Here is a 15,871-nt window from a genome sequence, read left to right on the forward strand (position 1 = left end):
CCAATGCCCTCTGTTAGAACCCAGAGCAGAGCTCTCCATGCAGATGGGTCTGCCATGGGAACCACTGGGGGGACTCATTCCCACTGAGATTCTGTTACGGTGTCCCGTGTCCCTTTCAGATCCTCAACCAGACTGTACTGCGCGTGGAGGGTCTGTGGACTGGACCTTTACCATCATTCCATCAATGATTACACAGATAAGGAAAGTGCTGGCACACCAACCAATAAACAGTCTCTAACATAAAATATAGAATTCCCCTTGTTAAAGTACCTACCTCTAGATCTTATCATCACAGTTTTCAAAGAAAAAAAAAAAGATTTTATTTGTTTGAGACAGAGAGAAAGCTCGAGCATGGTGAGGGGCAGAGGGAGAAGCAGGCTCCCCACGGAGCAGGGAATCCCAGGCAGAACTCAGTCCCAGGACCCCGGGATCATGATGTGAGCCAAAGGCAGACGCTTAACCAACTGAGCCACCCAGGCGCCCTCATCACAGCTTTTAAAAGCATCTGCGATAGTACCATGAGCAGAATTGTTGGCATCCCTGAACATGCTTCAGAGACTGGCAACTTGGCAGACTGATATTCAGCATTTTCATTTTATCAAAAAAAAAAAAAAAATGTTTAAAACACTGTGGGAAGCACAAGACAGGGCTGCAAATTAAGAAGTCCTTGCTCTGCATAAAGACGTGTCCTAGCTGGGTCCCAAGCACTCATGGAAGAGTGGCGGACAAGAAGCCAGACAGGCCTGGAAGCTTCCCCGGCAGCTGCCGCCCACAGTGGCACAGGGTTATGCCACTCTTCCAGTTAAAACTTAAGCTTAGAGGGGCACCTGGGTGGCTCAGACAGTTGAGTGTCTGCCTTCTGTCTTTGGCTTGGGTTGTGGTCCCAGGGTCCTGGGATGGAGCCCCACGTCAGTCTCCCTGCTCAGCGGGAGCCTGCTTCTCCCTCTCCCCTTACTTGTGCTCTCTCATAAATAAATAAATAAAAATCTTCAAAAAAAAGAAAAAGAACTTTAACTTAGAAAAATAAGTTTATTGTAAAGAACCAGAAAATAGACTTAAGCCTTTAAAAATTAAAAAAAAAGTACATTACTCATACTTTTAAGAGTTTCTTTTAACAGTGTTTATAATTGATGATAACATGACTGTTAATAATTACCATTTATCAAGTACTTACTTTGCATTGAGCACTATCTTAGTGTTTTACATATGCAGAGGAAATAAAATTATATCTGCCATGGAAGGCAGATAGAATCCCCACTTTACTGATCAGGAAACCGAGGCTTGCAGAGACTAAATGGACTAAAGTCACAAGGTAACTGGAAGGCTCAGATTAGACACCTCTGCACTCCTACCCCAGCCCATGCTTCTGTCTTCTACATCATACTTCCCATTTTCTTGACCCTAAATGTCACACTAAGAATGCTGGGGGGTGGGTATATTTTCTGTTCTTGTTTTTCTAAAATATATTTCAGTACTTCTTGCTCATATATTATGTGATACAATAGACTGAATGCCTTCCACCACTAGCTGTGGTTTCAGAATAACTTGAAAAATTGATAAAAATTTCTTGGGAAGAAATTCTAAGATGCTTTCTCCACAGGTAACATTTTGGAACTCTTCATCTATGCCTGGGTTTAAAATTCCAAACCAGAAATTCTCTTACCTCAAACTCTAGAACAGACACTAAACTTTTTTGATGGAATCTATTACAAAAATTGTATTGCTAAATGTTACCTTTGAAACTGCCTAGAGCACTCAGTTACCCAAACTTTAATTAAATAGCATCTTACTGAATTAATTTAAGCAAAGACCCTGTCTTCAAACCACTTCAGTGTTCTGGTACAAATGTTACAAGGCACAAGAGTGGTTAATTCTCATAAGACTAGCTCAAAGTCCAACCCCAAACTCGTGGTCCCTGAAAAGGAAATTTTCATAAGGATAATTGTCTACAGAAACAACATATATCCTGTAGAACATAGTGTTTTATTTTAGTTATATTAACTCCAAAAATGTAACAAAAATACTATTTAGAATTGTTTGTTGTTTTGCTTAACGGTCCTACAACAACCCAACACTGGTCACAACAGGCCAGAGGAGTCAAGCGCCTCAGCCTCAAACAGAGCAGGGTGTTCTAGGCATGGCCTATGTCCAGACCCTAGTACTTCAGTTCAACCTGGAGGGAAATGTCATGCTTTAAGAGAACTGGAGTCTGCCCTGGAGGGAGAAAGCAGGCAGGCTGGCTTATGTCCTCCTCACAAAGGGCAGCCAGCAAACTGTCGGCAGATCTGCTCAGAACATTCCCTCGACCACTGAGCAGCTTCTCTGGAGCCCCTACAGGCTCCTAAGAGGTACAGCACAGGAACCAGTCTCAAAATCACCCATGTAAACTGGCCAAGTAACTGGCTCGAGTTTCTCCGATGTGTTTGCTTGTTCTCACATTTTCATCTATATAAAGCTTAAAAGAGCCTGTAGGTACTGCTAACACCAAGAATGTCACGTGCTCGGAGGTCAGCTACCAACACCACTGGTACCTCTAAAGGCCCCGTGTGGCCTCCTGGCAGAGGGCTGGGGCACCATCTGTGTAAGTCCCTCCCCTCCGCTGGAATCCTCTCTCATACACGCCACCTCTGTGCCCACAGCTTCTTACCATGCAGTTCATGGCGAAGTGGTTGTGCTGCGTCTGCAGCTCCATCGCGTGGGGGTGGCTGGTTCCGATCTCAGTGTAGCTGTTCAGAAACAGGCCCTTATTGTGTGTGATCCAGTCAAACATCTACCAGAATGAAGAAAGACAAGCTGAAGCAGCTCCAGGAAGAGGGATGGCTGCCACAGGCCCAGGAGCAAGGCCAAGCCAACCAAGGGCAGTATCTTTGCTCTGACAACCTCTCGGTCTTTTGGGTCCAAAAATATCCTTGACTTCAAAGTAAGCTGTTCTGAACGGACCCGGTCTGCAAGAAAGTCCTACCGCATGTGTTCCTTCAGCTGATGAGGAATTAAGGGGCAGACAGGCAAAGAGGGGTGCTCAAATCCCCCAGGCTAACTGAAACCAACCTCTGAGTCTCAACCCAGCCTCCCCATTGTTGCGAACTGCTTCCCTGACCACATTGCTCTCCAGTGAAAGACCTGTTGGGTAAAATTAGGGACTGGCAGGTATCTGGGCAGGTTCTCCTATGCCCACAGATGACCGACAGCAACTCCAGTGACTACACGATCAGATCTGCTTGAGAGCAAACAGTATTTTAAAAACCGTGCAAATGCAAACAATAAAATTTACCATAAAAATAGAAAGGACTGGAAAAAAATTTAATGATGACATATATCTCTCTCGAGGTTCAATACAGATACTCCCTGGAAAAGGATGTCAGTTACGTTGCTCACAAGGAAAACATGAAAGCAAAAGGAAATAACTATCATTATTTGGACTAGTATCGTGACTTGAATCAGAATTCTAGAGACAGTCACCTGTTTTTCCCTAGTAATTGAAAGGAAGATTTTTCCAGTGTCTTTGACAAGGCTTTTCTTTAAACATAAGTACGCTGACGGGTAGGTTAAAAGCTTGCCAGACAACAGTAGTGGATTGTCACTGTTTGAAAGGTCCTTTTGTATCAAAGATTAGTGATGTAGTTTTTTTAACATTAGAAAATATTCTCCTGTGAGAAAAACTCTGAAAAAAATTCAATGAGCTCAAATTAAGAGTGATCGGTTCACCCACGTTCATGGCTTGCGACACAGTCCTCTCAGGAAGTGTCCTGTTCCCACTGCCAAGACGGAGTTAGCAGGGGACAAGAGCATCCGCTCGGACCAGCGCTCTCATCTGGAGCAGGAGAATAAAATGAGGCCGTAAGTAATCACTGCCCGCATTTCCCAGAAGCTATTCTTTTTAACACCTGATTCATCTTTGATCTTAAAAGCATGGTCAACAATAGATAGGAATGGTATTCTGTCACTGGCTTCACTGGGGCAAAACACATACCTACGTAATTACTGCTTTTGATCATATAAATTCTATAAGATGTTCACTCTTTTAACTCAAGATACCCTTCTCGTCTGTCTATCTTACAGGCATGCCAAACCACAATGTCAGTCATTAAGAACCCAAAGCTCCTCAGACAGCCCCGGCCTGCAGTACGAGGGAAGCTGGAAGGCGGATTTCAGGCAGACGGCTGGAGTGAAAAGACTCTCTCTCTCTCCTGACCAAAGCAGCCCCCTAGCTGCCAGGACCCGATGATCCAGGAAACCCAACCGTGTCTCATTTCAACTCCTCTCCCCCTACTCCTTTACCTTTTCAGCATCCTGCTCAAACAGCCTCAGCTGAAAGCACTGGTCCAGCTTCAGTTTTCGTACGTGCCACATCTGGTGCAGATGCTGCCGCGTGGAGTGCAGCCTGTCCAGCATGGCGGACACCTTGGGCAGGAGGCTCTGCAGGTCCGCATTGCCTGACCCCGAGTTCTTTTTGGGAAAGCTGTCACTGCTCTGAATCCTCTGGAGCAGCTTCTGTCCCTCTAAATCCAAGTCTTCTATGGGGGCCTTAATCACCTTCTTCTTCAGCTGGGAATGTTCCTCGATCATATTCCGAGCCCCCTCTAAATCCTGAGGCAATTCTTTCTTGGCCAGGATGTCCTGAAGTTCCTCCAGCCGAGAGAGCATGTGGGTTGCATTGCTAATGTAGTCTTCAAAAGCAACTCTGATTTCAATCCATTCTTCATGGTTGTATTCCAAGCAGCCATCAAACTCAGGAGTTAGCTGAGAAGGATCAACTACTTTGGTAAGGCCTTCTAAAGAGACCATGTTTGTCTTAAGGGGGAAAAAAATCATGTATGAGAAAATGAACCAATTTTCTGTGGCCTTATCATAATGCAATTTGCAATACTTACTTATAGATATTCAAAATGTAAGGCAAGTGATCTCTTTACAGAAAACATACCTTGTTCTGGCCCCATAAAAACAAATGTAGATGAAACTAACATTACCAGTATAGTCAGTGAAACAGAAGTCCATTAGAACAACACATTAGTTAGAATACCTAAAATTACAGGATGTGTATCTCATGAGAGCTAAAGAAATGAGATTTCTTCCCAAGAATGTGGAAATTAACCCACTATCTTAGGCATGTTAACTGGGAAAGGTCTTAAATCGATATACAGAGCAGACGATTAAGAAATTTTACTTTCATCAATGCACTCTTTCTCCTCCAAACCACTCCACCATCTCACTCACTCTGCAGAGGCCTCCGGCTCTCTGCAACCAAGCAAATGTCCTGTTCGTGGGCTTCCACAACCCTGAGAAGAGCCATCTCCCTCTGAGGACACGTGTTTGTGAGCTCCTTATTCAGTGACAGACGTGCTCCAACCAGACCACAATCATGGCTCATCTTTCCCTGGTCCACCTCCCATCAAGTAGCAGATACGAGGCTATGAATGACTTTTTGAAACTTTCTAAAATATATAAAAGTTAGCCAGACAGGGGACAGAAGCTCTTGCCATAAAGCTGAAGACAGACGGGATGTTTCATGCACTACAATCATCTGTCACAATTCTGAGTAGTAGAAGTTTTATATGTTCCAACTTGCACTACATTCCAATCTAACAGCGACCAAGTTTTAGTCCTTTATAATCTAAGCAAAAATCTTACTCTCTCCCTACCTATGCCACGTACCACAGGGTTACTATCAATATTGTGCCTCAAGGAAAACATCGGGGCTGGGAGAGGGTCATTAAATGCAAAGACAAAGTTAAAGGAAAAAGATCTGTAGCCTAAGAGCCAAAAAACAAACCAAAGAAAGGCTGGCTTAGCCCCACCTCTGTCACCTCCAGCCTTAGAAGACCTAGAACTACATCAGCCCCATGCTGGCTAGCATAAGAACCTGCAAAAAGCAAGAGAGCTAGGAAGAGGGGCCACTCCTAGTCCCGCACATCTGCTTGCGTGCAGACGTGACTGTAGGTTCATTTCTATCTCATCTGTCCAGACTTCTAGTAACACCCATGGAACTAATCACTTCACAGAGAGAGGCTGGTAACGATGTAGAGACAATAGAGAAGCTGGTCTAGGGAACTTTGAAGGCCCAGGGGAAGATACCAAAATCAGACTAGCAAAACTTTTTTGTGCGTTCTATAATGCTACACCATTGTTTCTGCTTTAAACACGTATAATTAAAAGCAACACACTTTATATTCTGTATCACGAAAATAATAAGACCCAATAAACTGTTGTCCAAAATGACTTTTTAACTGTGTGAAGATAAAGGCTTATGGGTTTCATCTTTTACCTAAATCTCTTGAATGAAGTTTCAAATTCAAATTAAAACTGAATTCCAATTTCTGATTGAAAATCAGTACCATGGCAAAAGATTTAAAAACACAAGTAATACACATGTGAAAACACTGAAAAGTTACCATGGAACATGAAGCTTAAGAAGTACTATCGCGTGATGTGCTTACTGCTACTGTCGTTTATCTTCACACCCGGGAGGACATTCACTGACACCTGCTCTTTGGGCAAACTTAAAGAAGGAGCACAAGCTATTTCACCAAATATTATGACATCTTATTAGAAAACATTGTACTACAGATTATGACATGAATTAGGTTTCAAGCTGGCCAGAACACTTTCTTCCCATAATCATCTCCTTATACTACCTGCATCAAAGCCTAGGCAGAGCCTTAGTAGCTGGAGGAGAGGGGACAGTAGAAAGGAAAAGAAGTCAGCAGGCTGAGGCCTGTTTCACACACCATCTAAGACAGTGACCTAACGTGCTGCTGAATTCCAAACTCTACAGAGCTTTTAAAGGAGTATCTCCCTTTCCATCAACAAGAGAACGGACGCATGAAATACAGAACAGATCATTCCCTCCATTCTCAAGGACAAGGTGAAAACTCACTTTCTTCAGGACACGTAAAGTTGGGTATCTCTCCCTAACATTCCCTTATTTCCAAGCCGAAGGCAATGATGATGGATCTGGTGCCACATAAAGCCATCTGGGCTGAAGGGTGAAGCTATTTTATCACAAGAAGTAAGAGGGAGCCTCTTTCGATGGTACACACCTTACACCTCAGCAGCCCCACCAACCAAAACCAAGAGAACTAAAACCTAAATCGCCCGTGGGTGAAATAATCCAGTAGTGTCATGTCATAAATGAACCAAATTTTGTTTTATTCGGTAACTGATTTTACATGCCATCTGTATGTAAGATGTGCCATTCCCATTTAATATGTGCTTTTAAAAATCTATTATCTAAAATGACGAGGAGAAAGTCAACTTTTAATGAACCACGCCTATTGGTTTAACTGGTCTGGCTACACATGGAAGTTACCTCAAATTCAAATTTAGAACTGCCAAAATTCGTCCTCTGTTTCTGCCAAAAGTTGTCTGGCTTGATTATCAGTGCAACATGAATGCAGCAGGGAAAGGACTCTTGCAGTATCTTCAGCAGAGGCTTAATGGAGTCCCACTTGGACCCGCGCATGTCCACGATCACTGTGAATCCTCGCTTGCACACCTCTTCACTAGAGAAAAAGAAAGAAACAGGTTTAAGCCATGCAACTCCTTCTCTGACCAGAGTCCCACTGGGTGAGGCTGACTCTGTGACCCTCACCCTGATGTCCATGGGGCTCCATACTGTGAGGTGAGGGTGGGTTGGGGAGGGGAAGGGGTGTCTCATCTTTTGCTTATTAAATGATCCCACAAACTGTCTAGGAACTATCACAGCAAAGGTCCTCAGTGAGCACTAATGGGGACAGACCCCTAACAGTATGCACAGAGCCCAGGTGGGGAGGGTAAAAGACCAATGAACAGCAGTCACAGGAGCCTCCCAGGATCATAGGCACTGAAACCACCCACGCCAGTGCACTGAGGATGGCGGGAGCTTTTCAATTTCCCGTTTTGTCTCCTTTAACTGGTTTGGGTTCTTAGCTGTCCTAGAGGTTCTCCAAGTGTGCTCCACTGATCCCTTGGGCTCCTTGGTGCCCTTCTGGCAGGGTCTTCAGAGTAAAGGGATTTTTACAGTAATGATAAGACTTATTTGTCTTTTGCACGCGATTGCACTGGTGACACAAAGGCCATGGTGGTGACGAGGCTGGTCCTTAGCACCGGCCAAGCAAGTGCTAGAGCCTCTGTGCTCTTCCCCTCCACGTTCTGACCAATTTAAACAAAAAAGCCAGTTTCTCTTAACAATGACCCTGACAAAGCAATAAAAATTATTAGTCTTATTAAGTCTTGACCCCTGAGTACATGAAGAATATAGGCAATGCACTTCTGCCATAAAGAAAATCCAAGAGTCAAAATGTCCTTAAACGCAGGTGAAAATACTCTGTCACACTTGGTTATAACTTCAGTGTTCACGGGGAAGCTTTTAGAAAGGCTCTGGCACAGCCTTCCACTTCTGGAACAACCATAACTCTGTTTTGAGGTGGATTCACACATTCCATGCAGGCTTCTGGTCCTAGTGCCAGATGTGGGCCGGATAATGCCTGAAGGAAGGGATCTGGACACACACCTAAGACCCTGAGTGGGTAATGACAACTTTTTCACCCAGTGTGAATGTACTGGGCCCAGACAGTGGAAAGACACTGGACATTTTTCTGCCTCAGGTAATCACCTGAGAAACTAAAACCTATTTATAGTTATAATCTCATATTAAAAAAACTCAGGAAACTAACCTCTATCATCAAGTGTTGTGAAAAGGCCAAAATAAATTAAGTCAAAATTAAAACCAATTTCATGCTCTCCTGCATTAGCTCACATCTTTACTCTTCCCTCCCCATCCCTGCAGAACACCATTCTTTTCCTTATCTTGAGGCACGCCATTACAGTAACTTGCTCCAAATTTCACAGACATAAAGTTCCTGTCACAGCTACATCCCCGTAAGAGGCATGTCACAAAAAAATTCTACAAAACAAGTCTGTAGGGTTAGAACCTGAGTAGGCAGCAGTGCAGGTGCTGGAAACATGGTGTGGCGAGCCATCATGGGGACACAGACTGACAGCAGCCCAGCTTCTCAAAGGCGGAAACTGCCAGGAATGGTTTGATGACCTCCTGTCTGCCACTCCTACATGAACAGGAGCCCCAAATGAGTTAACGCTTGGCTCAGGCCTCTCTCATGATACCGCTTCTCCATGTCTCCAGTAGGTCCTGGGCCATAAACCAGGGAACAGCACAGCACGGACCTCCTTCACAGATCCTGGAAGCAAACAGGGCTTCCAGAAAGGTCTCCTCAAATCTCCCAAGTCACTGACATGGAGCATTCTGGGCCTCTTAGGGCTCTGATGGGGTGTGCAATCTGGCAAGATCAGCCAGAGCACAGAGAGCCTGCCCCCACAGAGACCCTCTACTCCGGATACACCATCTACTGCCACACTCCAAAGGCAGGAGACCACACGCCATTTCCCTGATGGCCTCATTGGGTACTGTCTGCTAGACTGACTTCAGCATCGGCCTTCACCAGATCCGGGTACACTCTCAGGCAGACTGTGTCTCTCCTCACAGAGCATGACACGGTGGACACAGCCCCTCCACTTGGAAGGGGCTGGAAAGGCATCCTGAGTAACTCCAGACTCAACAACAGGAACACGTCAGAGAACACCACACCAGAAGGTGCCTGAGCTTGTACAGGTCACAGAAGGACTCACGATCCGCCTTCCTCCACAATCGAACCGACCACCCACTGACTTCTAAATAATGAAAATCGCACACGAACTGGGCTGGGAGGGCATATCCTTCCAATCCGTCTCTTTACCCAGTTAAAAGCCAGTCCTTGTTAAGAAAGCAGTGACTTGCAAAGATTCCCAAATCCAGTTCTATTCAGGAGCAGCTACAGAACGTGGGCAGCTGTCTCCAGGAGAAGGCAGCCATGCCACACCTCCACCAGAAGACACAGCTCGCTGGGACGTGTGATCATTCACCAAGTACTCCGGCAGTTTCCTTTAAGAACCTCATTTCATCAGGAGATAAAGAAATGTTAGATAAAATTAACATCCCTTCTCAATGCTGGTCTCTGAAAAACAGAAATGCTCCTTAGTTTCTACATGAAGAAAGTACCTTTTAATATGAATGTTCACAAATGAATCAATTTAAGTCTCACATTATTTTGCTAGTGACAAAAGAGTTTATCCATGTAGCTACTATAAATCATCCTAAAGAAGGGAAAATGCTGTAAAACATAATTAGTATACGTGTAATTCAAACAATAAGAGCAATAAACACCTAGAGATGTACCAAGACCAATGTTATTTTCATCACTGTGTGGGAATCCCAATTAGACCACCAAGAAGTTCTACTGTGACTTGCTTCTCCTACACATAGTTAATGGAAAGTTTCTTTGCAAATTGATTCTATGAAAGTCACTCCATCACGCCAATTGCCTTTTCTTTTTTTTTTTTAGGATTTTATTTATCTGTCAGAAAGAGAGAGAGGATAAGCAGGCAGAGAGGCAGAGAGAGAAGCAGGCTCTCCGCTAAGCAAGGAGTTCAATGCGGGACTCGATCCCAGGACCCTGAGATCATGATCTGAGCCAAAGGCAGTGGCTTAACTGACTGAGCCACCCAGGTGTCCCACTTTTTTTTTTTTTTTTTTAAAGGAGAGAGGAAGGAAGGGGAAGGTGACCCAAGTAATAATGCTCAAACTACCCATCACCGCTCAGATCACACTTACGATTACCTCTGAGGGCCACATTTTAAGAGGCACACAGACAGACAGAGGCTATGCAGAAGAAAAATAAGATAACTGGGCTCTAGAGCACATGTCAAAAGGAAAAATAAAAGAAGGGAAGTAGGACAAATGGAAATTATCGTACTTTTTCCTAGGGAGCTACTGTGTATCAGGCACTGCACTGGGCATGTGCATACGGAATCTTACTCCACACTCACAATAATCCCAAGAAATACTCATTACTGTCATATTTCACAGATCAGAAAACTGATAAAAGGAACAGCTGGTCTGATTCTGCTGTCCATGCTTTCTGGATAGTGTACTTCTCCGCATCTGGGAACGTGGGGCCCTGCAACTATCCAACTTGGGGGTGGCAAAAGGCCACCTTAATGCCACAGAAACTGGGGTAATGGATAGGAAAAGAAGACTCATGACCCCCAGGACGATTTATACAGCTCTGGAACTATGCCAACAAAAAATCAGACTTAAGTGCAAGCAAACCCACAAGTCAAAAAAAAATTCACACACCATCATTTTGCTGATGATTTTCTTGGCCCTGTGCCTCAGCTCTAACAAAACAATGTTCCCACCACCAGGCGCACAGTGGGGCGGAACAGCTCCTGTGTGGTCAGGGAGACCCACGGGTTCTGTTGCCGCTTCCATTATCACTTGAGAAACTTATCATTCACATGTTAATCCCACTTCTCTTATCATTGACCGAGGACAAGCAACGTGACATTTCTTGTCACTTGGAATTATAAATACAAAAGCAAACTTAGGTGATGAAGTGGCAGTGCTCGACAATGGAGGGGGGGGTCACCTTATACGCTTATTATTTCTAAGTGAAATGATAGGCGGCTTGGGACTTTTTTTATTACAGGGGAAACTTAGAGAAAAACAAGACTGGCGACACTGACTGGTCATCACTGACGCCGGATGACAGGTATGTGGACGTTTGCTGTGTTGGTCTCACTACTTTTGTGTATGCTCATCATAATGAAGTTTTGTAGGCTCAGGCAGATCATCCCGATGATCTACACCAACCTAAATCAAATGTTTTACATTATCAATGAAATAGAAGAAGTTTTTAATAGTTACAATCCATCGAGATTTTTAGGCCAGAAAGGCAGTGGCCGCAATTATATACAGTCGTTCCACAGTTACACTGTATGACAAGTATCTCTGACTGGCAGAGATTCTGGCACCGTCCCTTGTGCTTCGGTTTCTTCTTCCATCAGCAGCACAGTACCGAACACACAGAGCTCCCGAAGTGGTCCTCACCAACTAGATTGTTCTTCAGAAATGACAGTGAGTAGTACAGAACCTCTGAAGCCCTTTTTAACCCCGTGGTTTCAACCGTTCAACTGCCCGAGAAAACACCGGAGTGCGGGGAGAGAGCGAACCTTCCCGCATATACACGCAGGGCTCCATCGCGCAGTCACGGACGATGCAAAGTGGTGGCTTTCTGGGAAACGGCGCCCGAACAGGCGTCAACAGGGCGGACAGTCAACAGCCCAAGCGGACCTGCCCCGGCCACGGCCGGGCGGGGTCACAGCGGGACACTGTGACTTCCCTGCCTGGGGCGGCCAAGGGGGCCAGCAGTGTCCCAGCCCGCGTGCCGGGGCGGGTGCAACGCAGTGCCCTCAGCCTCCGAGAAGCCATCAGCAGTGCCACTCCGCGCAGGGAAGCCAGCGCCCCCGGCCAGACGCGCGGGACCCCTGCGGGCGCGCCCACCAACTCGGCCCGCATCCCAGCAGGATGCTCGGTTCCAAAGTCACCAGGAGGACCAGGCTTCGCCCCGACTCGCGTCTCCTCAGCACCCACGGAACGACCGCCCCGTCACGAAGGGGTCTCGGACTGAATGGCGCTGCCGCCCCTGGCCCAGCAGCTGGGCAAGACCCGCGCTGCCTCACAGACCTTACGCCACAAACGCAGAGGCCGCTTCCCAGAAACTGAAGCGGACACGGAGGCAGACACGTACCATCGGCAACAGCCGCCGTTTCTGGCCCCGCGGGGCGTCGCGGCCTCAGAGTCCCCAAGGCCGGTCCGCCTGGGGGCCACCTCCTCATCCCGGCCCCGCCGCCCCCCAACAACGCTCTCCAAGCGAGGCGCGTACCTTCTCGTCCCCACACCCCCACGTGTCGTCAGCGTGACAGAACCAACAGTCACAAAACGGAGCGAAGGGCAGAGAAGCCGGAGCCCGGTCTGCACTGGGTGGGCGGCGTGGACCCCAGGCCGGCGCGCGGCTGCTCCCGGCGGCGCGGTGTCGGGTCTGGGTCGGCCCCAACAGGGACAAGCCCCGCGGCGCCCGCGACTCACCTCGGGATACAGGCGAGGTAGGAGATGAGCCTGCGCAGGTCCTCCTGTCGTATTCTGTCGTGGTTGCTGCGCGCCGGGAACGTCAGGATGGGGCCTCCCCGCTTGTCTCTGCCACCTGCAAAACAGCATTCGGAGCGCGCTTAGGCGCCGGCGAGCGCACAGGACTGCGCGGCCCCGCGCGTGCACACAGGACTGCGCGGCCCCGCGCGTGCACCGCCCACTCGCAGCCGCCCGGGCGCTTTCCCACCCGCTGCGCCGCCAGGCAGGAGCGTGCAAGCGGCAAGCGGCAAGCGTCGGGCTCTGGGCGGACACCGGCTGGGACCCGGGGCCGGGCTACCTCGTCCCCTCCCCGGACTCCGGACAACAGGCCTGAGTGCCATCCGCCATGTGGAAGCCCTGAGAGAAGGCGCCGACTGTACCTTCCCGTGGGTCCCCTCCAGCGACACTTTTAGGGGTGGAGAACGTTTCCACGTAGGTGGGCACCGTTCCCCTGAAACCCGGCCGCCTCAGCCTTCCCAGGCCCTCCCGTCGCCCTCCCACACCACCCCCTCCTTCTAAGCTCTTTGCAAAAAACCACATCAGGGTTTTGTTGTTGTTGTTTTTGGTTTTTTGTTTGTTTTTGACAGAGATCACAAGCAGGCAGAGAGAGGGGGGAAGCAGGCTCCCTGCTGAGCAGAGAGCCAGGACGAGGGGCTCCATCCCAGGACCCTGGGATCATGACCTGAGAGGAAGGCAGAGGCTTTAACCCACTGAGCCACCCAGGCGCCCACTACATCGGGTTTTAAGTCTTGAAAACGGGAAAGGACTTCAAACTTTATGCCAACGATGACCTTCATCATCTGGGATCTAGGGCATCGTCCTCTCCTGAGAGCAGCACCTGACCCCAGTGGTCAAGCCTCACCAACCTCTCACACAGAGCCACACAGACAGAGAGACTAGCATTTAAGAATTTTAAAACAGAACTAAATTAGCTTGAGTTTAGAAAAATTACATCACATACAAAGTATAAATGTCAGGGGACTGTCTTGGCAGATGGAACCCTCATGAACACACATACAATCCTCATGAGGCCTGTGGGTATCACTGAATACTTCCGGTGAAATTTCCAGAAGTATTCTATTACTCCACCAATGTTTTCAGAAAATAAAACAGAGGAGGAAAATCTAGCCTTCCCAAGAGGATCTTTCCTTCATTTCACAGCTCTGGTCATATGTCCTCAGAGGTAGAGCAGTAAGACCACAAAATTCAAGTCACAGCATGAAACTCCTCATTATTTTCTCATCTTATTTACTTCATTAGCAGAGGTAAAACTAAAAAGCAAGCAAACACTAACAACAGAAAACCGGATTCTCTCCTTTTAGAAAAGCCAAGAAAGGATTCAGCACAAGATGTTGGTATTTTAAAAACATATTTCACCAATATGGATTTTCACAATTTCCTAGAATGATTAATAGTCCCGCTGAACAATAATGAAACTCAATTTTGATTCTGAACACTAAAATGATCCACATGTACTGTTAGGTCATGCAGTCTAGAAAAGTGTTAAATTATAAATCCAGTAATTCGTGTATTAAATGGGAACAACACAAAACCACAACCACTGATAACGTGCTAGGTATGGTATCAAGTCTTTTACATGTGCTCTGATTTCAACAGCACATTGACCCTGTCAAGGTTTTATTCTTCCAGCTTTATAATTAAAGCTCAAAGTGTTTAAATAAAGACGGGGGCAGGGGTGGGGGGAAACTGCCTCCTAAGAAGAGCATGCAACTCCTGATGTCAGGGTCGTGAGTTTGCATGCCATGCTGGGTGTAGAGATTACTTAAAATAAATAAATGAAACTACAAAAAAAAAAAAAAAAAAAAAGACAAGAAGACTATTTCACATCGTCATAGGTGGGTTCTTTGCCCTGACAAAAACTTAAGAAAAATTTTCAAACTAGTGGCTTTAAATCTCTCTAAAGTAGCAAAATGTCAGGACAACTGAATGATGGTTCCTGAGCTTTTCAATGAATGAAAGGTACTATTAAAAGTAAGCAGCAGTTCTGTTATAAATGCCAGAATGTAATCTTCTGAAATAACAGACAGTATTTTTAGGGTCAAATCAATGGCCCTAGTTTTGGGGAAATAACTCTTATCCCCAAGATTAAAAAGGCAACAATTCAGTATTTTTAAAAAATCTCTGAACATCTCTGATACTTTCCAAAAAGAGACTCAGTCTCCTTGATCGAAAAATACTGTGTTTTGGGGAGCCTGAGTGGTTTAGTCAGTTAAGTGTCTGCCTTCAGCTCAGCATCTGCCTTTGGCTCAGGTCATAATCCCAGGATCCTGGGATCAAGGCCCACATCGGTTTCGCTGCTCAGCGGGGAGTCTGCTTCTCTCTCTCTCCCTTGCCCCCTGCTTGTCCTACTCTCTCAAATAAATAAAATCTTCAAAAAAATGTATTGGAACACCGTATTTTTCAAAAATTTGAGCTCTTAAAAATACAGTATGATATTTGGGTTAAAATACTCACCCCACTTTTGATAAACAGAATTGCATCTAACATTTGTCTGGACCACCATTCTGAATTTTTTAAATGCAACATTAATATCTGATTCAGCAGGGAGACTAGATGACAATGACCCATGCTCGACCCTCCTCCCTCTGGGGTCATCATATCTCACCAAGCAAGCAAAGGAATGCTCCACGTGGGTATGAAAAATAGAATCCAAAGCCTGCCCATCAAAGACACTCACACAGGCAATCAACAGGTGTGCACACCACACGCAGCCATCGGCTCACACAGAAGTGAGAAGGAAACGCAAGGGTGTGCACAGGTCCTACTGTTGTACCGCTTCACCTTTTAACTAGAGAGTCCACCCAGCTGGTAGCGCTAATGAGGTGTCCCCTGGGAGCTGCCAGCAAGCTCATC

General features: G+C 46.3%; 1 protein-coding gene across 6 annotated transcripts in view; it reads right to left on the bottom strand.

The window, feature by feature from the left end:
* Positions 1 to 15,871, bottom strand: part of TRIO (trio Rho guanine nucleotide exchange factor) — a 337,805-nt gene that overhangs the window by 200,761 nt on the left and 121,173 nt on the right. For all 6 annotated transcript variants that reach the window (XR_014310227.1, XM_082725152.1, XM_082725151.1 and 3 more), the window contains exons 3-6: positions 12,959 to 13,073; positions 7,307 to 7,499; positions 4,279 to 4,791; positions 2,648 to 2,770 (exon numbers count right to left, since the gene is read on the bottom strand). Coding sequence is in view for 5 of the 6 variants with exons in the window: in XM_082725152.1 (XP_082581278.1) it covers positions 2,648 to 2,770; positions 4,279 to 4,791; positions 7,307 to 7,499; positions 12,959 to 13,073 (944 nt within the window). In the remaining variant the exon portion in view is untranslated. The remainder of the gene's footprint in view (positions 1 to 2,647; positions 2,771 to 4,278; positions 4,792 to 7,306; positions 7,500 to 12,958; positions 13,074 to 15,871) is intronic.

This window comes from Mustela nivalis (genome assembly GCF_964662115.1).
Source record: "Mustela nivalis genome assembly, chromosome: 3".
In the NCBI taxonomy this organism is placed as follows: Eukaryota; Metazoa; Chordata; class Mammalia; order Carnivora; family Mustelidae; genus Mustela; species Mustela nivalis.